The following is a 24409-nucleotide window of genomic DNA, read 5'->3' on the forward strand; positions in this document are numbered from 1 at the left end:
AAAGTCAGAAATTAGTTCATTGCTTGCTTTCCAGCATCATTAATGATTTTACTAACTTTCAGTTCTATTGATGAACACTGGTTTTGATACAACTATTACCATAAAAGGGAAAGTCATTAAATATTGTTTAAATGTTATTTATTTCTCCTTATTTTTATTATAGTCTTAATATTTTATTTAATTCACCTGTCTGTTCAGAAAGTAACAAATAAAAGATCATGGCAAAGCATGATGAAAACATTAATACAAATTGCCTTAAAATATTTAGAGAGCAATTTGCAAAAAAGTTGATAAATTCCTAGCCAAGTAAATAAATAAAGGTAAGTTGCTTTCAAATGACTTTTGAAAGATTAATAAATGTTTGCAAAGAAAAGTATTAAAGTCTTAGCAAAAAAATTAAAACTGTTGTTTTAATTAAATTTGTTCCCAGTACTTTTTGAAATTAAAATGTTTATTTTAAAAGCTCCATTAGCATTCCTTTATCTAATGCATATTCTCACATTATGTATAAAATGATAATATGAATAAATGATATATTGTTCAGAATAATGCAAACAAATTGGTCAGTATAATGGTTCAGGTGTTTTTCCCCCCACTTTTTGACTATTATCGACTTTATGTTGAAAATCTGTTTTCATAAATTATAGCTCAGAATTAACTTTTAGAAGAGTTCACATTGCACATGTCTTCCTTTTTTCCAACTTTTTCTCTGTATAAGTAGATGGGATTAAGCTGTTATCTACTGGTGTAAATTGAGGAGTCCAAGAAATTTCTCTAGCTCCAAATATCTCTTCAACAGCTGGTCACAAGACCTGGAATCCCACACTGAAGAGTTTTTGCATATAAACATTGCCTGTAAAGATGCAAACATTTCAGAAGGGCTAGCAACTAATATGGACTTGGTTTTTCAATGGCAGTACCAAGGCTTTTGGGTGTAGGACACCTTATATGTATCTGTAGATGAGCAGGGCAGAAATACTGAGGGGCATGAGGGAGAGATGGAAGGAGAACTAGGCAGGTCCAACAGGCCAATGGGGATGAGCTAGAAACATTCTCAAGTCTCTGGCTATTCACTCTCTACTCAGCACTACTGCCTCTTTGAGGCTCCCTTAGAATATTTGATTACTTCCATTTTCTTTCCTAGAACTTATCTGAGCCATCTTTTTTCCCTTAAATGATTGTTTTTAATGTCTTTCTTGTATTATTTTTCAAATTATTCCATGAGTTTAGATCTCATCTTCTCCACTAGAGTATCAACTTGTTAGATAGATGCTGTCAGTTTTTTGGTATTTTCATAAACCCTAGGGCAATGCGGGGCATGCAATAGGTTTTTAGTAATATATATTGAATTGAATTTCTTCCAGCACTCAAAAGTGTTTAAAATGCTTGATATTCATAAATGTCTTTATAGGACACAACAAGGAATGCCTGAATTTATTAAGAGTAGAATCCCAATGTACTAAATAAATCTTCAGCTATGGCTGGTGTAAAAAATACCATTGTTCTTTACTTCTAATTGCAGAGATGGCGCAAATGAAAGTTTGAGAGCGGGCTGGCTGCTGAGATGCCATCTGGGGAAGTGACGAGTTCTGAGCCTTCTCAGGGGTGATGATCACCATCTGCATGACCATCTTGAGGGCTCTTCTTGCTCTCAATTAAGTCTGTGAGTATTCTTTTATCTTTATGGCAAATCCAACACTGTCTCTCTAATTTCGATGATCTCTTTGTTTTCATTAGTTTTAGAGAAAATAGCCTAGAATTTGGAATAAGATTTGAGTTGCCAGGATTGCTACTCACTAGCTCTGTGATGCTGGACCAGTTATTGACTCATCTGAGCCTCTTTCCCAAGATAGCTGTAATAATAGTACTGACATTTGGAGACTAAATGAATTTACAACTGTGCTTTTTAAGTGTAATATGCACCACAAAAGTTTGTTGCATGTATTAATATGATACTGAAAACACCTATTAGGTAGCATGGCTTCGGCATCCCTAACTTTAAAATCTAAATCTGAAACGCTCCAAAATCTGAAACTTTCTGAGGAATAACATGACCCTACAAGTGGAACATTCCACACCTGACCTCATCTTATGGGTTGCAGTCAAAATGCTGCTGCACAACAGACAGTGTCTCCAAGGGAAAAATGGCCCTCCGAGCCACCTCAGCTGCTGTTATTTCGCAGCCAATGCAGGTATTCTGGTGATGTTACTGGATTGCCTACTTACCCTGAACACATTATTATTTTTTCACTCTATTAGTGGTATTAATGGTCATAGTTTTTACTGCTAAGTACTTTTGTGTGAATAAGTGTAAGAAAGTGTTTATCAGTTGGATGTCAATATGGAGTCAGAAATGACAGTGATGCCAAACCACCACAGATGTCCACATGGGTGGCTGAAGAGAGTGATGCCTTTGCTTTCTGATGGTTCGATGCTCAGAAACTTTGTCTCATGCATAAAATTATTTAAAATATGACATAAAATTACTTACAGGCTACATTTATAATGTGTAAATGAGACATAATGAATTTTATGTTTAGACTTGGTCCCATCTCAAGGACATCTCACTATGCGTATACAAACAGTGCAAAAAAAAATTGAAATTTGAACCGCTTCTGGTCCCAAGTATTTTGGATAAGGGATATTAAACTTGCAGTCTAAAATATATTTTGTAACATATAAATATGGACAAACATTTTAAAAATGGCAATTTTAAGTGTAATCAGAAACCAGGATGAAAAAGTTAACATCCTGTATTTATTAAAGCCAGCAAAACTTACATGTGAAAATAATCAGGATAGCAAACATATATCAACGAGTTATAGGGCTTGTGTGCATTAATTCTGAGTCCATTTGGTCAAGTCCCTGAAAACAAATAATTATTTCTTATTCTCCAGGTGAAATTTTATGCTCTACTTGAGATGAGGAAACTACCTGAATTAGGTGGGAGATGTGGTACCCAGGCAGCAGGTACTGAGGGGGCAGATATTTCTCAGTTTGAGTGATATAGGCTGGTCTACATGAAGGGGAACAGCCCATGACTCGCTGCATCCTCTGGTGATCAGATGAAGTCTCTCTTTAGCCCAAGTGAGTAAAAGAATCTCTTTCACCTGCCTAAACAGGTCAGCTTTTTAGGATAATTCTTATTGCTGGTAAATAAATTGTTGCATTGCAATTTCAAATCTTACCCAGGCCCTAGTCTTAGAGATTCTGAGTTAATGGATCTGGGGTGAAACTGCCTATCAGGAGTTTTTAAAGCTCCCCAGGTGATTCTAATATGCAGCTAAGACAGAATCATTGCTCTAAAATCTCACTGACCCAGCAGTAAGCATTAGCCTAGGTCTTAGCATGTTGAGGTCTGCAACTGAGATGTTACCTAACACATGATGAGAGTACTTATAGAATCTTCTTTATTTTTCTTAATTATCTTAAGCAAATATTTCCAAAATTGCATTTCATTAAGCAAAATACTACAGGGGAAGGGATTCATTTTGGGAGATTTGAATGTAGTTTTCTAAAGCATGAAAGGAAATAAAAAGAAGCCCTTACCTTATTATAGTGGATACAATGAGGATGTTGCCAACCAGCCCTGTTGAACAGATAATCCCAATCATGGAAGGGAGGATGACTGTATCTACAACACTGGCAGTTTCATAAGCAAACTCTTTATTCCAGGATTTATTTAAAAGTTCAGTAGAGGTGTTCCAGTAAGATGAGTGAAATGAATTCATTGTTCATGGACTTCCAGAAATAAAGCTGTGAAGTAATAGAAAGTGATTTATTTAGTGAACATTCCCTCAGTAGAATTTCCTTTACCTAATTCAAATAATATTTACTGGGACCTCTCTTTTTTTTTTAACCAAGATTCCATGGAACTCAGGATTCCAGAGTGAGTTTGATTGGTCCTTGATCATAACAGTTTCACAGATTACCAAAACACAGCTGAATTCTACCAGACACACAAAGAGGAGCTGGTACCATTCCTTCTGAAACTATTCCAAATAATCCAAAAAGAGGGAATCCTTCTCAAATCATTTTATGAGACCAACATCATCCTGATACCAAAACCTGGCAGAGACTCAAAAATAAAAAAAAACTTCAGGGCAATATCCATGATGAACATAGATGCAAAAATCTTCAATAAAATACTGGCAAACTGATTGCACAGCACATGAAAAAGCTTATCCACCATGATCAAGTAGGATTCATCCCCGGGATGCAAGGCTGGTTCAACATACGCAAGTCTATCAACATAATTCACCACATAAACAGAACCAAAAACAAAAACCACATGATTATCTCCATTGACGCAGAGAAGGCATTTGACAAAATTCAACAGCCCTTTATACTAAAAACCCTCAATAAACTCGGTATTGATGGAACATATCTCAAAGTAATAAAAGCTATTTACGACAAACCAACAGCCAATATCATACTGAATAGGCAAAAACTGGAAGCATTCCCTTTGAAATCTGGCACTAGACAAGGATGCCCTCTCTCACCACTCCTATTCAATATAGTACTGGAAGTTCTAGCCAGAGCAATCAGGCAAGAAAAAGAAATAAAGGGTATTCAAATAGGAAAGGTGGAAGCCAAATTGTCTCTATTTGCAGACAACATGATCGTATACCTAGAAGACCCCATCGTCTCAGCCCAAAAACTCCTGAAACTGATAAGCAACTTCAGCAAAGTCTCAGGATATAAAATCAATGTGCAAAAATCACAAGCATTCCAATACACCAATAACAGATTTAAAGAGAGCCAAATCAAGAATGAACTGCCATTCACAATTGCTACAAAAAGAATAAAATACCTTGGAATACAACTTACAAGGAACGTAAGGGATCTCTTCAAGGAGAACTACAAACCACTGCTCAACGAAATCAGAGAGGGCACAAACAGATGGAGAAACATTCCATGTTCATGGTTAGGAAGAATCAATATCGTGAAATTGGCTATACTGCCCAAAGTAATTTACAGAATCAATGCTATCCCCATCAAGCTACCATTGACTTTCTTCACAGAACTGAAAGAAAACACCATGAACTTCATATGGAACCAAAAGAGAGCCCGTATAGCCAAGTCAATTCTAAGCAAAAAGAACACAGCGGGAGGCATCACACTACCAGACTTCAAACTATATTACAAGGCTACAGTAATCAAAACAGCATGGTACTGGTACCAAAACAGAGATATAGACCAATGGAACAGAACAGAGGCATAGGAGGCAACACAACATATCTACAACCATACGATCTTTGATAAACCTGATAAAAACAAGCAATGGGGAAAGGATTCCCTGTTTAATAAATGGTGTTGGGAAACCTGGCTAGCCATGTGCAGAAAGCAGAAACTGGACCCCTTCCTGACACTTTACACTAAAATTAACTCCAGATGGATTAAAGACTTAAACATAAGACCTGGCACCATAAAAATCCTAGAAGAAAATCTAGGCAAAACCATTCAGGACATAGGAGTAGTCAAGGACTTCATGACCAAAACACCAAAAGCATTGGCAACAAAAGCCAAAATAGACAAATGGGACCTAATGAAACTCCACAGCTTCTGCACGGCAAAAGAAACAGTCACTAGAGTGAACCAGCAACCAACAGAATGGGAAAAAATCTTTGCAGTTTACCCATCTGACAAAGGGCTGATATCCAGAATTTACAAAGAACTCAAACAGATTTACAGGAAAAAAACAAACAAGCCCATTCAAAAATGGGCAAAGGATATGAACAGACACTTTACAAAAGAAGACATTCATAAGGCCAACAAACATATGAAAAAATGCTCATCATCACTGGTCATTAGAGAAATGCAAATCAAAACCACATTGCGATACCATCTCACACCAGTTAGAATGGCGATCATTAAAAAATCTGGAGACAACAGATGCTGGAGAGGATGTGGAGAAATAGGAACACTTTTCCACTGTTGGTGGGAACGTAAATTAGTTCAACCATTGTGGAAGACAGTGTGGCAATTCCTCAAAGCCTTAGAAATAGAAATTCCAGGCCAAGGTGGGCGGATCACGAGGTGAAGATATCAAGACCATCCTGGTCAACATGGTGAAACCCCGTCTCTACTAAAGAAACAAAAAATAAGCTGGGCATGGTGGCACGTGCCTGTAATCCCAGCTGTTCAGGAGGCTGAGGCAGGAGAATTGCCTGAATCCAGGAGGTGGAGTCTGCGATGAGCCGAGATCACACCATTGCACTCCAGCCTGGGTAACAGGAGCGAAACTCCATCTCAAAAAAAAAAAAAAGAAATAGAAATTCCATTTGACCCAGCAATCCCATTACTGGGTATATATCCAAAGGACTATAAATCGTTCTACTATAAGGACACATGCACATGAATGTTCATTGCAGTACTGTTTACAATAGCAAAGACCTGGAACCAACCCAAATGCCCATCAATGATAGACTGGACTGGGAAAATGTGGCACATATGCACCATGGAATATTATGCAGCAATCAAAAATGATGAGTTTGTGTCCTTTGTAGGGACATGGATGAATCTGGAGAACATCATTCTCAGCAAACTGACACAAGAACAGAAAATGAAATACCACATATTCTCACTCATAGGCGGGTGAGGAAAAATGAGAACACATGGACACAGGGAAGGGAGTACTACACACTGGGGTCTATTGTGGGGAATGGGGAGGAACAGCAGATGGGGGGAGGTGGGGAGGGATAGCCTGGGGAGAAATGCCAAATGTGGATGAAGGGGAGGAAGGCAGGAAAACACACTGCATGTGTGTACCTATGCAACTATCTTGCAGGTTCTGCACATGTACCCCAAAACCTAAAATGCAATAAAAAAGATAAATAAACAGCAAGTTACAGAACAGCATGAGAAGTCCCATGATAGTCTTTGTATCTTACCACATCTTACTGTAATACACGTTTTGTGTATAGCTGACATTTGCTTAGTTTATACTGGTCCTGGTTGTTTATAGATCACATCTATTCTTATTAGTCTGTAGATCTGTTCATATTGGCTAGTACTCCTGTAACACTTAGGTTGTTAAATATATCCTCTCTGTCTCCTATAAAGTGCATGGGGTCTACTGAACTTGGATTGTTTAGAAATGAAATGGGTTAGCCTTTCTGATGTGATTATTGGACTATCTTGAAGTATGAGGAAGAGTTAGTGCAGCAAAGTACAGGTGTGGGAAAAGCACTGTAGCTAGCAGAGGCACCATGTGCAAATACTTATTGAACAATAAGTATTCAAGGAGGAATATTCACTGCTGAAAAATAAAAAGTAAATAAAGCCAAATAGAACTGGAAAATTAACTGCTCAATCAACTGTTTTGATAAAATACATTTTTAAAATGTCATCTAAGTCTGCTTTATAGCAATGATAAATTAGATTACTCAGATTAATCTTGCCACTGAAAATAAAATATGTTGGACAAAATGTGTGTGTGTGTGTTTGTATTTATATTTATGTGTGTCTGTATATGTACAGCAACTAAAAAATATTCAAGATGTGAAAAATCAGTGGGCCTTCCCTGGCTGGGTTTTGAATGAGATATTGGGAGGTATGTGGAATACTGTAGCACCAGTGCTATCTTGATCCAGAAGGCACTTATTGATGACATAATATTTGAAGTCTGGTTCCATGTCAGGAAGAAGTCCAGAGAAAAATCAGGGTCCAGGGCCTACTGAGGCTGGGGAATCTTACAGGATATCCCTTCTTCTGAGCTGAAGCCTCAAAAGCTTCATGATTAAGTGTATTGTATCTAGTCAGATTTAGGAAGTTCCTTTCTGTTCCTAGTTCATCAAGCATTTTTTTTTGGCATCAGTGGATTTTTAATTTAATATTAGAGATGCTTTTTCCATCAATTGAGAGAGTGATGTGATTTTTAAAAAATGTTCTTCATTTTCATTTGGTTCTTTTCATGTCTGTTATGTTACTTTGATAATTGCATCTCCCTTGAAGAAAACTTTAATCATGGAATGCTGAACCGTTTCACTTTCAGAACATGAAAGAATGCCCACTATCAGCACTTGTCTTCAATATTGGGCTTCTCTAGTACAGTGGGGGAAGAAAAAAAAGATAGGATGTATGAGACTTGGAGAGAGAGAAAGTCTCAGGGTTATTATTATTATGTAGATATAAGAGAATTTAGTCAGTTTTCTGGATATAAAAACAAGCAAAAATTTAATTATATTTCCATATATTTACTACAAACCATTAGAAAAAGAAAATTTTAAAGAGTCAACGTTTTTAACTGGTTAAAAATATATATACCTAATTTAAACCTAACAAAAATATGTAAGAACTCTATTAGAAAAATTATAACCTTTTACTGAGGTTAAAGAAAACTTGTAAATGGAAAAAAATACCAAGTTAATGAATTTGAAAACTCATTATTCTATAGATGTCAATTTTCCCCAGATTGACTTATAGGTTCAATGCAATTCCAATGAAATTCCAAGTTTTATTGTCTGTGAAAGATGATAACAAGCTACTTCTGAAATTTAATTTAAACACAAAAGGCTAATAAACACAAATAGCAAATAAACTCTTGAAAAAAAAGAGAACCAGATAGAAGGACTTAATTTATTTGATACTAAAACATTTTAGAAAGATATAGTAATCTACACTGTGTGATATTTGAATAGGAATAGACAAATAAATCAAGGGAACATTAAAGAGAGCCCTCAAACAGACCCACACATACATACTACACTTGATATATGAATAGATGTCACTTGAGAGAAGTGAGGAAAGAATAGGTTCTTCCATAAATGGTTCTGGGTCAGCTGTCTATCTAAATGAAAAAATAAAACAATCTCACCTATATAAATATGTATTGTACATACACATATACATGAATTCATATATGGTTACATACATTAATATGCATATAGATTTAAAATCCATACATAAAAATCAACTGCATGTGGCTTAAAAACAAACGCAAATGGATTTTAGAAGTGCATATAGAACAGTATCTTTATGTCCTTGGAGTAAAACATTTTATAAACGAGACACAGAAAGCACAGATGTTTAATAAAAACCTGAAAAATTTGATTACAATGAAAATAATCTGTTCATTAAAAGACACCATTAAGATGATAAAATAGGAAATCTTAGACCCTCTTTCTTCTATGGCAGCACTGATTCAACAGCCATGCATGGACCAATTCCCTTTGTGAGAAATCCAGAAACCAGTTAAGAAACTTTGCATCCAAGGCAAATGGGGAAACAGCTACATCAAAGCCAGTGGAAGAATCCATGGTACTCTCCTGCCATAGTCTCTCTCTCTGGCACAGTACCATGTTATTGGGGGAAACTTCTAACTCCTGGCTTCTCCCTGGGGAAAGAGAAAACTGGAGCATATGTCCATTGTTCTGACTTTCAAGGGGCTTCTTTGGGGACAGGTTTTTGTCTCATGTATCTCAGTGTATTGGAAGGAAATGGCATATTCTGGATACCTGGGGGCTCCTTAGGACGAAAGAGCTGCGCAGTGTGCTGCTGTTCCAGAGGAACTGTGGTATAGCCAACAGAGGTCAATGGTGCTTGGCAGTCTCTTCCTTAGGAGGAGAGAAAAGTGGAACACGTATGTGATGTTCTGGCTTTTGGGGGGTTTCCAGAGGGACTGGTTTCTGTATAGCCCAAATTAGGGCACTGATGAGACCTCATGTACTCTGGTTGCCTGGAAGGCCACCAGGGAAAAAAAGAGGTGGCATGCTGCTGTTTTGGAGAACCTGTGGTACAAGAGATAGATACCAAGGGAGAAAGAGATTATGAGTTCCAGGAAAAAAGAAATTGGTAAATCTCTCTAGTGAGGAACCTAGACACACACGTTCAGAGGAGACACATCTACAGAAAATGTTTGAGATGTCCCCTGAATCTGTAGCTGTGCTGCTTGGTGAAGATGTTTCCCTGTCTGGAGCCAGTCTACAAAGACTGGGAGAAGTAGCTATATTGTTAATATGTGTTGATACCAATGCAAAGTTACAAGGAACACAAAGAAGCAGAGAAAAATTGGTCCAATCAAATGAGCCAAGCAAATTTTCAGAAACAGATAGTAAAGAAACAATTAGATACTAATTACCTGAAAAATAATTCAAACTAACCACCATAAAGGTGATTAATAAGCTCATTAAAACAATACAGGAACAAAATGAAACCTTAAGCAAAGGGATAGAAAATATTAAAAAGAACCAAATAGATTTTGGAGCTGGGAAATGCAACAATTAAAATGAAAAATTCACTATAAAGTTTCAACAGCAGACTTAGGCAAAAGAAAGAATCAGAAAATATGAAGAGAAAGTAAATTGTGACTGGTAAGTGAGTCAGAGGGACCCTGATGAGCCAACAATGTTCTACTTTTCTTGTGCTTGAAATCCAGTGTTTTACTTATGGTTCTGCAGTCCATAATAACAGTAATAGTGTTGTTAAAAACCAGTCTAATATCTGATCATATTGTTTTGAGGCAATAATCTAAATCTCTATCTTCTTTATTAATGTTTATCTTAGGCTTAATTTTCTGCTACTGTTATCTTTTACTTTCCAATTTGATTATTTCAAAGTTTAAAACATCAGCTAATATGATGTTAACTTCGATTGTCGTTCTGTTATATGAAAATTTAATGCCAAAAGGTTTATAAAAATGTAGCAAAAGAGCAATTTTCAGGCAATACAACTATATATGACTGACTGGCTGAACTCATTGAAGAAATTGGTTTGGAGAAACATATTCAGTCACCTCATGTTGTTTTAAAAACAACTAATATGGCTTTTTTAAGAAGTCAAAATGATTACTTTCATTTTCATTTTATTGTTTAGATAATGAAATACTAGTGTTTAAGACAGATTTAGAATACACAAAAATCTAGTGTTCTGTAATTACAAAATTTAAGATAACCAGAGAAAGTTAACTTTTTAAAAATTATACTTTAAATTCTGGGGTACATATGTACAATGTGCAGGTTTGTTACATACATGTAACATGGTGATTTGCTGCATCCATTACCCCGTCATCTACATTAGGTATTTCTCCTAATGTGATCCCTCCTCTAGCTCCCTACAGGCCTGCTATTCCTCCCCATCCCCCTAGCCCCCACCACCAGTGTGTGATGTTCCCCTCCCTGTGTCCATGTGTTCTCATAGTTCAACACCCATTTATGAGTGAAAACATGCAGTGTTTAGTTTTCTGTTCTTGTGTCAGTTTGCTGAGAATGATGGTTTACAGCTTCATACATGTCCCTGCAAAGGACATGAACTCATCCTTTTTATGGCTGCATAGTATTCTATGGTGTATATATGCCATATTTGCTTTATTGCTGGGCATTTGGGTTGGTTCCAAGTCTTCGCTATTGAGAACAGTGTTGCAATAAACATGTGTGCATGTGTCTTTATAATAGAATGATTTATAATCCTTTGGGTATATACCCAGTAATAGGATTGCTGGGCCAAATGGTATTTCTAGTTCTAGATCCTTGAGGAATTGCCACACTGTCTTCCACAATGATTGAACTAATTTACACTCCCACCAACAGTGTAAAAGTGTTCCTATTTCTCCACATCCTCTCCAGCATCTGTTGTCTCCAGATTTTTTAATGATCACCACTCTAACCAGGGTGAGATGGTATCTCGATGTGGTTTTGATTTGCATTTCTCTAATGACCAGTGATGATGAGCTTTTTTTCATGTTTGTTGGCTGTATAAATGTCTTCTTTTGAGAAGTGTCTGTTCATATTCCTTGGCTCACTTTTTGATGGGGTTGTCTGTTTTTTTCTTGTAAATTTGTTTAAGTTCTTCTTAGATTCTGGATGTTAGCCCTTTGTCAGATGAGTAGGTTGCAAAAATTTTTCCCCTTTCTGTTGCTTGCCTGGTAACTCTAATGATAGTTTCTTTTGCTGTGCAGAGCTCCTTAGTTTAGTTATATCCCATTTGTCTGTTTTGGCCTTTGTTGCCATTGCTGTTGGTGTTTTAATCATGAAGTTCTTGCCCATGCCTATGTCCTGAATGGTATTTGCCTAGGTTATCTTCTAGGGTTTTTATGATGTTAGGTGTTATGTTTAAATCTTTAATCCATCTTGAGTTAATTTTTGTATAAGGTGTAAGGAAGGGATCCAGTTTTAGCTCTCTGCATATGGCTAGCCAGTTTTCCCAACACCATTTATTAAATAGGGAATCCTTTCTCCATTGTTTGTTTCTGTCAGGTTTGTCAAAGATGGTTGTAGATGTGTGGCAGTACTTCTGAGGCCTCTCTTCTGTTCCATCAGTCTACATCTCTGTTTTGGTAACAGTACCATGCTGTTTTGATTACTGTAGCCTTGTAGTATAGTTTGAAGTCAGGTAGCATGATGCCTCCAGCTTTGTTTTTTGTTGTTTTTGTTGTTTCCTTTTTTGCTTAGGATTGTCTTGGCTATGGGGACTCTTTTTTTGGTTACACATAAAATTGAAGGTGTTTTTTTCCAGTTCTGTGAAGAAAGTCAATGGTAGCTAGATGCGGATAGCATTAAATCTTTAGATTACTTTGGGCAGTATTGCCATTTTCACGATATTGATTCTTCTTAACTGTGAGCATTGAAGATTTCTCCATCTGTTTGTGTTCTTTCTTATTTCCTTTAGGAATGGTTTGTAGTCCTCCTTAAAGAGGTCCTTCACATCCCTTATTAGTTGTATTCCTAGGAATTTAATTATCTTTGTAGCAATCATGAATAGAGTTCACTCATGATTTGGCTCTCTGTTTGTCTGTGATTGGTGCATAGGAATGCTTGTGATTTTTGCACATTGATTTTGTATCCTGAGACTTTGCTGAAGTTGCTTATCCACTTAAGGAGATTTTGGGCTGATATGATAGGGTCTTCTAAATATATAATCATGTCATCTGCAAATAGAGACTCTTTGACTTCCTCTTTTCCTATTTGAATACGCTTTATTTCTTTTACTTGCCTGATTGCCCTGGCCAGAACTTCCAACACTATGTTGAATAGAAGTGGTGAGAGAGGGCATCCTTGTCTTGTGCCGGTTTTCAATGGGAATGCTTCCAGTTTTTGCCCATTCAGTATGATACTGGCTGTGGGTTTGTCATAAATAGCTCTTATTATTTTGAGATACATTACATCAATACCTAATTTATTGAGAGTTTTTGGCATTAAGGGCTGTTGAATTTTGTCAAAGGCCTTCTCTACATCTATTGAGATAATCATGTGGTTTTTGTCTTTGGTTCTGTTTACGTGATGGATTACATTTATAGATTTGCATATGTTGCACAAGCTTTGCATACCAGGGATGCAGCTGACTTGATCGTGTTGGATAAGCTTTTTGATGTGCTGTTGGATTTGGTTTGCCAGTATTTTATTGAGGATTTTCGCATCAATGTTCATCATGGATATTGGCCTGAAATTTTCTTTTTTAGTTGTATCTCTGCCAGGTTTTGGTATTGGGATGGTGTTGGTTTCATACAATGAGTTAGGGAAGATTCCCTCTTTTTCTATTGTTTGGAATAGTTTCAGAAGGAATGGTAACAGCTCCTCTTTGTGTGTTTGGTAGAACTTGGCTGTGAACCCACCTGGGCCTGTACTTTTTTTGGTTGATAGGCTATGAATTTGCCTCAATTTCAGACCTTGTTATTGATCTATTCAGGGATTTGACTTCTTCCTGGTTTAGAAAGTTAGTTTCTATGACATTTGTTTTTTAACCACTTCTGTAAGTTTAAAAAAGAAAATATGAATCATATATGCAAACAAATAGGTTCAGGAGGCATATGCATATTTTAAAATGATGATTTAAGTTTAAAGCATAGGCAAACTTTTTCCAATGAATTATGTATAGCAATTTTTATGATCTCAAAAATCATTTATGAATTTCAATATCTCTTCTTCAAATATAATCTACAGGAATATGGCTCCCTACATGTGTTTTTAAGACTAATGGCTTCATGTCATAAGATTTGAGAGTATAAACTATTTGACTACATATTAATTTATTTTAATGCTTAACCAAGAAGAATTGCAGTCAGAAGACTTACTTGTTATTGACAACTCGTAGGCTAATGAAATCTCAGCCTAAAGCTCTGTAGCCTCACCCTTCCACCTCCCTATACATCTTGCTTGATTTATTTCTTAGCTCTCAAGTCTTTTGAGGAAGATGGAAGCTTCAAAGAGTAGAAAAGAAAGAAATGTGTTAAATAATACTGTGTATGAAATGAACTTTGAAAGTAAACTATATCCTTTATATCCTTAAATAACTGAAAAAGTAAGAGCTCTTTTACCTTAGCTATCACTGTTTTTCTTCAGTATCAATTAAAACCTCATGTTTAGCATCTCCTGTAAATGTTTAAATTTGAAGTAAAGGCAAATTGGTGTATCAATGAAAATTAGACATAAATAGAATTTTGTGAATCCTTGTCATATTTGTAAGAAATTATTTGCTTTACTAATTAACTTAATATAATTTCAAATTGGGAAACTCATCAAATCAAATAATAAATCTATGTCAATAAAAAAACCTACTTGTCTTTCATCTTGTTTTGTGAACTGTGTATAAGGTATATGGCTCCAGGTATATGGCTTCTAAACTTTAAAAGTGAATACCCAATAATATTTGGTACTTCACAAGGCTCAGCAAGTACTATATTCTTATCTCTGGGCTTTTAATAGACTGTTTCATCAGCTAAATATACAGAAACAAAATATTAATTCACTGATGGCTGTTAAATATTAGCTGTCGAAAAAGTTTAAGCATTAGTATTTAAATTATGTTCATATTTTAATTATTATTAATATTTAATCAAAAGGTTGTTTTAAATAATCTTTTGTATAAAGAATCTCTCAATTATTCAGTGTGATTTCATTATATGTAGGAGCCATTTTCATCCAGGAAAACTCCCCCTAATTTTATAATGAAAGCCAATGTTAAATAAGATTAGCTGCATAAAAACTCCTTTGCAAAAACCCCCTTGCACTGTCTCTCCATCTGTGCTCATGTGGTACCTTTACGTTGAACCCATCCACCCTGTATATCAAAGAAAAAAGTACTTTTTTCTTGATACTTTTTAAAGTATAAACCTTTTTTTCATCCCTTCAATTGCAAGTTTTGACACTTATTTGAAATATGACCCCAGGAAACATGTCTTAAACATTTGAGAATATGTTTTTGTAGCAAGATTGTCTTTCTTTAAAAAAAGACATGGAAATTTATGCTTGTGAAATTGGTGTTGAAAGAAAACTGACAGTGTCAGTTTAATGCATTCTGATTCACATCATTCATCTATACACACTGACATCTTCATACATACACAATTTATTCATGATGACTAGGACAAGCAACAGGAGAAATGCATTTAAAAAACATTAGGCTTTTTAAAGCAAAAAGACAGTGTTATGAAGTCCGAAAAGTGATAATAAAACATATATAGCAAAGAGGAACATGATGCAGAGATTAAATCAAAAGGACTAACAGATGATGAGCTTACTTGCATTGCAATGATAATTTCATAGTATTATTTTTTAACATAAACCTTAAAATGATTATCTTCAACTTATTTCAGTAAACAGTCATGATGATGAGATTAAGTGAACTGGCAAGTCAGCTTTTGGCTGCTTGTTTTGTTACTATTTTCAAGTTAAATATCGGGCGGGAAAACCCTACTGCTAATAATTAGGAAAACCACTGAGGATATTTCAATAGCCACAATGTGTAAAACAGAGCAATCACATTAGCCTGTTAACAACCACCGCCTCCGTACATACCTATGGATCCAAGTTTTATGCATTTGTTCTTCAAGTTATGTCCCAACTAACTGGAGGATCCCATTTTTTACCTGATTCACCCATCTCCTTACATTCTATTTGACCTCTGTTTGGGAAATCTGTATTTCAGTGATCTCCAGGCATACTCTATTTTATGTCATTCCTTCATTCAGCACACATCATACTGTCTATGGCAAATAATTTGGTTTAATAATCTGTCTTAGTCTCAGGTTCCCCATTGGTGAAGCATTAATAATAATATTACCTAACTCATAGTGAAGTTGTGATGATTAATGTGATAATCCAAAAGAAGCATTGAGAATAATGTGTTCTAGTTAGTATTCAACCAATGTCAGTTATTACAATAATCATCATGATCGTCATTATGAACTAGAGTTTGTTTACTGTGGGTATGGAACTCTGGGATAGAAAGGAGGTGGTGAGAACTGTAGGAATAAGTTGTGAACCAAGACAGGGCTGAGGTTAAGGCTCTTAGTTTTTAGTCCTTAATCTAAAGGGAATGGGTTTAGAAACATAGCACCAGCTTTTAGTTCAAAACACTTCAGACAGTGAAGAGAACCAGCGGAAAGTGGATCACTTCTATTATCCCATCTCTATATATTGAGATTGTTTAGACAGTAGCTAGAATGACTAGATCTAGATGTGGGAAAATTAGGCTTGGTCACCTCTCATAGTCAGAAGGCAAGCTTTCTAGGGGTCATTCCACCTCTCACTTCTCAGCTGCACACCTATCTCTAAATGACAAGAAGAAGCTAGACAGAAAAGATGAATGGGGTTTATCTTAATGAGGAGTACACCATGAGTTGGTGATCATGATGTAAAAATACAGTCATATTGGCAGGGAGTGTATTTTAAACATACTCACCACTTCATTTCTGCCTGTTACCCACCTCCTTAGGATGAGTAGTGGCTAAACACTTTAATCAATATAGCTTAAAAAACTGAATTTCATACTCATTCTTCACTGACGAAAGGCATTTCACTTTTCAATCACAAACATTCAGAGCATCCTTCATTTGAATTTTTTAATAAGTGACCAGAGAGAAATTTCTGTCTGCTGGAATGATGCAGGAATTGTATCTCACTGTTTGAGGGTATGTATGCAGACAGTCAGGAGCAGATGCAGGATTTGTAGAATTTTCAGCTTAAACAACTAGGGGAAGGTCTTTAGGAAAAACACAAAGTTACAAATACAAATTTTAGGGCAAAAGACATATGACAGCACATTACAAATTTTAAAAAGTTAAAAATATCCCAAACATAAAATCTGGGAAAATAATATAGTATTTTGATTAACTGGCTAACAAACCTATATTTTTCTTCTGCATGTTTGGGTTGCATAATCTCTAATTGTCTCTTCAAATGACAATGATTATATAACATCTATTTCACAGTTCAGAATCTATAGCCTTAGGAAACTGTGATTTTGCACAAGTCTCAACTTTTTAATGTCTATTTTTAGCCTATATGAAAACCAGCCATAGTCTGGTGGGCACCAATTATGTGCTGCTTTGGGGCATCTCCAGATGGCATTAGTGTCCTAGGATGTGAAGCCATGGATGGTGATTGACGGTATAAAGGAGCAGGACTTCTGTAGGCTCTAGTTGTGTAGCCACCATTGCACCACAGCTCATGTCTCAAACCACCATCTATCTATGCCTTTTGGTCAAGCTACTCCAGGTGTGGCAGCTGCAAGCTAGCTACATCTGTCTACTTTCATGGAGCACCACCTGTGGCTTTTTTATAACACTCCCCAGCTACCTCATGTTTGCCAATGCACCTACCTGAACTCCAGGCATCTTTGAAACCCTGTTTCCTACTTCAGTTCACCTTCTGGCACCTGCTTTTGCAGCATCCCCATCCAGCCCTGCATATGGACTGCTTAAGCCTTGCTAAGGTAAGGCCTGCTGGCTAAGAACCAGGGACTAAACCAAAACTGCTCAAATTCCAGTTTTGCCTTTAAGAAATTGATGTCCTTTGCTGGCATTCTTGCCTCACACACTTGCTGGCCCCTTGCCACAGAGAATTCTTTGTCAGCAACTCACACATTCCACATCAAAAGCAACCTTAGGCATATGGAGGCCAGAATGCCAATATTTACCTGACCTGCTGATTTTCTTTTGACTTCATTTTATAACAAAGTTATATTTTAGGGAATTTGGTTTGATGTAAGTAAATACTTAGCTTTTGATAAGCAACGGGGTCTAAGACGTAGTCTGACATGTTATCCTACTCATTCATGAATCACTTTCAAAATGTGTGGATAAAAGTTAATTTTCTTCTGTTTCAGCAATATCTAACATTTTAATTAGCATGTTCAAAATCTCCTTTGACCTTGAAATGTATTAACTGGAAGGGAATGTTCTTTGAAAACAAGTAAGGGAGTTCAGACTCAAGTTTTATGTTTTCTAAGACCTATTAGATTTTTAGGAAAACTCCAGCTCATCATTTTGCTAGAGAAGTTTTTACACATAGTTGCAGAGAAATTTTGAAGAAAACTTACTCTGCTTAGGAAGAACAGAAGAAAATGTACCCTGCTTCTGAGACTGTTCATAGGAGTTGTGATACCATCCAGAGTAGGGCTGCATCATTACTTTCACAGGCTCTAGATGCTTTTGTCTTTTTGAGCTACTTCCTCTACAAAAAAATTAAAAATCATATTTTACCACTGCATTGGCATTAAGGCAAATTGTACTCCAGGTTGGAGTACATTTATTTTTTTCCTCCTGAATTTAAAAGAAATGTAAACATTTCCATTGGCCTCTAAAGGTCCTGTGGGTCCTGGGCTTAGTGGCTACTATGCCTAGTGATAAGTCGGTGCCAATTATTCTTATCCTTTTTCGAAAACATAGCATAGTTTTAAATGAAAAACTTGAAATGTCATGCTATTTCCTCAGCTTCAGAATTAGGAAGACTCACCTACTTAAAAACAAGGCTACTGCTAGCTAATTCAACCATAATAAAGTTTGCTAGATGGTAAGTACAATTTATGATGTTAATAGTCAATCTTGGTCCATATCATTGCCTTTCTGGAAACTAGTACAAACAATATAAATACTTCAAATATGTGGTAAACTCAAGATTTACACCCATGAATTGAGCAGGCAAGGGGAAAAAACACTTTAGGAATCAATATAAAAAGGGATCCCGACTTGATGTGGCAAAGGTATAGAGGAATGTGAATGAAGAAAATGCAACCGATGGGCCTCTCTGGCAGGGCCACAGTCAGAGGCATGGTAGATTCCCACTTGGTTAGCAGCATTTCAGCAGCTCCAGGAAGATGTCCCTCCTCTTACTTATCAGACTTTAATTTAACTGAGAATATAGACTTTCATCTCCACAGTACAAATCATGCTTATAATGTGAATACCCCTGAGAAAGATGAAGTATTGTATTCAATGAATGACATAGAATTAAGGACTGCCATCTGACTCTTCTCTGAAAGCAGGTTGTGTTAAGAGGACATTTCCTAGACTTGCCCATCTTATAGAGTGGAAGAGGCTATGGGAGGTCAAGACAGTTCTTTAGAAATACAGCTCATCCATTGGCCCTCCCTGAAAGAGGATGATAGCATGTTGGGGGTGGATAAGAGAGGCTAAGACACCAAAAAATGTATCCTGCTTCACAGTCTGTACAGCAGTCAGTGTGAGATGGCATCTTTTAATTAGACAGTCTTGTTCTGATGTTGGTTGGAGTACAGGCAGGGAAAGAACTGGGGAGAAAAGATGCCATGGGCAGTAGTAGGCCAAGGGAATGAACAGGCCTTCTGATATGGCTGTGTAGGTTGTGCACTGCTCAAAGGTGCCACATCCAAGTGGTGGGAGGTGGGGCAGAGGTAGGTGGGTTGCATGGGGGAATACCATTTACTTCACAGACATCATAGGTTGGTGTATTTATTAAAACAGCTTTCAGTTGATACTAGTAGTGTCTCGTTTTAATAAAATCAGCACACTATGCCCATTTTTTGACATATAGGAGTTAGGTGACTTGGGAACACAGAGTCTCTAATTGGCAGAAAGGTCCATAGAAGCAGCAGTGTACACCCAAGGAAATAATCTGTCCCAGCCTGAAAGAATCCCTGTACTTCACCCTCACTGAGGGCAGGAGTCATGTTTTATTCATCTTTTTTTTCCTGTCACCTAAGATAGCAGGACAGTATGCATGTTCCATTGAACTTTCCTACAACCCTACAACCACAGTAACCACTAGCCACATGTGGCTATTAAGTACTTGCATGTTGACTTGTCTGAATTGAGATTTGCACTAAGTGTAAAATACATACCTGATTTTGAAGACTAGGTATAAAAAAATGTAAAATAAATCCTTAATAACTAGTTTCTATTGAAAATGAATAGAAATGTTGTTATGAAAATAACATTGTTAATAGAATAGGTTAAATGGAATGTATTATTAAAATTATTTTCACCTGTTTCTTTTTACTTTTAAATGTGGCTACTAAAAAATTTAAGATTACATATGTGATTTGCATTTGTGCCTCATATTTGTCTTGGGCAAAGCTCCCTGGGAAGGCTGACTATAGAGAATATCCTTGACAGCAATTTATACAGTGATCATTTATGTTGTTGCTAATTTAATACCCTTTAATTAATATAATTCTGATTTACCTTATATCCCTTTTAAGAATTCCATGAGAAGGGATCTTTAAGAGGATTAAAGAAGAAAATTTTTGAAAAATGTATGCTCCTTTGTAGAGACAGTTAAATTGGGAAGAAAAAAAATTTTAAATGGCTTCGGACTTTGCTCAACAGATTTACAAGCATTTATTGGATGAAGAGAGTTTGTTGTTGAAATTTGCTAGCATTAAAGTAGTCTCATATGAACTTGGTGACACATGTTTGTTAAAGATCTTTCTTTAATTTGATCATTTTAACTTATGTGATGATTGTTCTGCCTTGTAGTTTATCTATAAATTAATGAAAAAGTAAACATTCTAAAAGCACACTAGCACACTTTACTCGACCTGCAGTGGGCCCTTATAAAACGCCAGTTCTCAGGTGCACATGTAAATTTTCCCAGCACCACAGTCTCACCTATGGGGATGAGTGAGATGTTTTAATAGACGGCAATGTGCTCCACTGAATCTGCTCTGAGATCATTTTAAGGAAAAATAATCTTACCTGGGAACATCTGGTTGCCAGGTCAGAGTAGGCTGAGACTGAAGTCGTTTCTGCTAATGTCCTGATTGGCTCTAGTTCTGAGAGCCTGAGGGAAGCTATTGGAGGTTGAGGTAATTCTATAGAATTATAGTTCATCCATTGGCCCTCTGAGAAGCAGGGAAGAGCTGTCCAAATAGTCAATGGAGTGGACTTGAAAAACTTCATGTGAAAGCGCCTGTGTGTGCGTGTGTGTGTGTGTGCACGTGCTCGAGAGAGTGAAAGAGAGTGACCGAGACAGAGAAAAAAGATTTTCTAGATATAACCTTTCCAAGGACTAGTTACTACCATCAACATAAAATACCCTCTATATTGGGATTTTCACTGCTGAAGCAAATCATGGATGACTTAAAACTGGGAGTGAGGTATTTAATAGCAATGAAAATGTGGAATAATTTTTTATTCTGCTGATATTCAGTGCTCCACTGACAGGTGCTGATTACATGACACTAGCTCCAAAAACACCAGAGAAAAGATATATCCATTCAGACAGTGCAGTCCCAGAAGGATTGCATGAAAATATTAACATTCATTTCTGCTGCAGGCTTTATGATAAAAAGTTATTACATATTTGAGTGGATGTCAAAGCAGGGTTGCAAATTTAACAAAGGAAAAATCCTTAGATAATCTTCATGTCTTTCAAATAGGTCAAATGCTTATAAAATAAAAGACATTTTACTTTGACAATCAGAAATCTACCACGGTAAAAATAAGCATCTAGAGGTTTTTCTAGCTGTCAATCCTTTTAGCTTATTAATTAATTAATTATTATTGTTGTTTGTACTTAAAAGTACAGATTTTCCCATGCTGAGGTCCAAACATTAACTTAGCAATCCTATGTCTATCATGTAACATTCTATATTGAAGGCAAAAAAAAAACAAAGATGTCTTTATTAGAGATTAGATTAAACTGACCAGTACTTTTCTGCTTAATGCTTCCCTGTGTGGGGTAGGAATTTCAAGAACAAAGAAGAGGGTGGCCACAAGAAAAAACATTTTCCCTACTGGGCAGTGGCTTGTGACTGGAGCTGTTTTCTTGAAAACTAGAGTCTGGCCTCTGGGAAAATCCTCTTTCTCTGTGGGGATCTGGTCAGTGGTATGTATGGTTAAACATGGAGATGTTGGGGCTGAATCCAGGTTCTACCCTATAAGGATTGAGAACGGGGTCAAATTCATTAACCTCTTTTGTTACCTCAGTTTCCAATCTGTCTAGTGGGAATAATAAAACCCATTGCATATGGCTGTTGTGAGGAAATGTAAAGCACCTGGCACACGGCAACTAGAAAATAAATGTTGGTTGTCACTGCTGTTACTATTAATTTCACATCTGTGCTTTCACTCATGTTCTCTCTGCATAAAGGTCTCTTTCTCTCCTTGTTGATGCGGAAAGCTCTTCTTTGCAGAAATGGCTCACCCTTAAGAAACAGTCCGTGATTAATTCCAGCTCTGTGAGTCTCCCCTTTCTGTATACTCTCAGGCTTTATACATACCTTATAATTATAAGTTGTGTGTTTACATGCACTTCCCGAAAACTGCAGGCTACTTAAACACATGGTATAAGCTTAACATGATGCTTGTGGATTGAGAGTTTTTCCTCTCCAACCCTTTATCCCTCCTGACAACTTCCCATATATCTTGCATCTAATTCCATATTCTAAATTCTGATTTCACGTCTCTCTAAACCCCCTGCTTCCTACCTGTCTCTTCTATTCAGATGGAACTTCTGAATTTTTCTCCTCACAGCTTCATTGCTTCCTTCAGTATTTCTTACAGCAGTTAAGGCAGTCTTATCTCCCACTTTAGCAAAATTCCTTCTCAGTCTTTCATGGTCCATTTCAAAGTTGCCTCCTAAATTAAGCCTCAGTAAATGACTCACATCAACCCACCTTCCCCAACTCTACTCAGGATGGCTGTTCAGAAATTTACATCCATGTGTAAAACAATTTTAATTAGGGCTGGGAGTGGTGGCTTGTGCCTAATCTCAACCCTTTGGGAGGCTGAGTAGGGCAGATCACTTGAGGTCAGGAGTTTGAGACTAGCCTGGCCAACATGGCAAAACCCAGTCTCTACAAAAATTAGACAGGTGTGGTGGTGCACATCTGTAGTCCCAGCTACTCAGGAGGCTGAGACGGGAGGATTGCTTGAGCCCATGAGGTGGAGGTTGCAGTGAGCTGAGATTGCACCACTGCACTCCAGCCTGGGCAACAGAGTGAGACCTACCCTCCAGAAAAAAACTCATCCAATTTTAATTGGGGTGCTATTATTGGTGCCATATAAGTTGGATGGATGAATTCTTGGTGGGAAAGCAGCTTTTTCTATTTCTTCCTAAACCTCTGATGCAGGCTGATCAAATTGAGCACTCAAACATTAGATGTTAGGGAAAGAAGCCTACTTATTAGATGCTGAGATAAATGGAAAGTGACACTGGATGCTTCCTTTTTCCCTCTTGGATTCAATAGAAAGTGCTATCTGGGTGAGAGTGGTCTTTCTTAAGATATATGTGACTGATGTCAGCCATGATGTTTTGTTTTTTTTTTAATTATTATTTTGAGACAGGATCTTGCTCTGCTGCCCTGATTGGAGTGCAGTGTTGAAATCATGGCTCAATGAAGCCTTAACTTCTCATGCTCAAGTGATCCTCTCACGTCAGACTCCTGAGTAGTTGGGACTGCAGGAGTACACCACCATGCTTAGCTAATTTTTTTTTTTTTTGTAATTTTGTAGAGACAGGGTTTTAACATGTTGCTCAGGTTGGTCTCAGACTCTTGGGCTCAAGTGATCCTCCATCCTTGGCCTTCCCAAGAGCTGGGATTAGAGGTGTGATCCACCATGCCCAGCCCCTGCCATGAGGTTAGTAACACCTCTTGGAAAAGAACCACTTTCACTCCTGAGTCCTCATACTTAGATGTTTGTCTATAGAGGATGTCACAAGTAGAATTAGGTCTCAAAAAGTCATCTGAGCTAGCAGAATATGCACGTCACTCATCTTTCCTTTTACTATGCCCTATACATACTATTTTATTAAATAGACCTGCCTACTGCTCTAACTTTCTGAAGCAAGCCTGATCCTAATTGTTGCCCAAGAAAGAATTTGAAATCATCACACTCAAGATTTTGCTTCACCACTGTAATGAAACCATTGTTTTCAAGGTTTCCTGGCAACACCTAATATCCTTGCAAATTTCTCCTTGAAATATTCTCTTCTCTTGACTTCCTTGACATCATGCTCACCTGTTATTAAAAAAGTGTGCCTATGTGTGTATATTTAATGAAATACACAATTGTTACTGAGTTGCATGGCAAATTAGCTGTAAGTCATAAGACATTTACAAAAGACTGTCATTTCATCAGCATTAATTTTACACAATCAATCTAAATTTTAAGAACTTTTCTGTAATCATAAAGTTTCCCCTGGGTAAAAGCCATTTACGTAATTCTGTCTCCTCTTCTCTCTGTCTCACTCTTGTTTTTTTCCTTTCCTTC

At 36.8% G+C, this 24409-nt stretch overlaps 1 protein-coding gene across 1 annotated transcript in view; it reads right to left on the reverse strand.

The window, feature by feature from the left end:
* MCHR2 (melanin concentrating hormone receptor 2) overlaps positions 1-24409 on the reverse strand; it is a 64808-nt gene that overhangs the window by 36744 nt on the left and 3655 nt on the right. Inside the window, exon 2 of the mRNA XM_017971280.5 lies at positions 3550-3756. Within this exon, the coding sequence (XP_017826769.2) occupies positions 3550-3731 (182 nt within the window). The 5' untranslated portion in view covers positions 3732-3756. The remainder of the gene's footprint in view (positions 1-3549; positions 3757-24409) is intronic.

The sequence above is a fragment of the Callithrix jacchus genome, chromosome 4, assembly GCF_049354715.1.
Source record: "Callithrix jacchus isolate 240 chromosome 4, calJac240_pri, whole genome shotgun sequence".
NCBI classification, from domain to species: domain Eukaryota; kingdom Metazoa; phylum Chordata; class Mammalia; order Primates; family Cebidae; genus Callithrix; species Callithrix jacchus.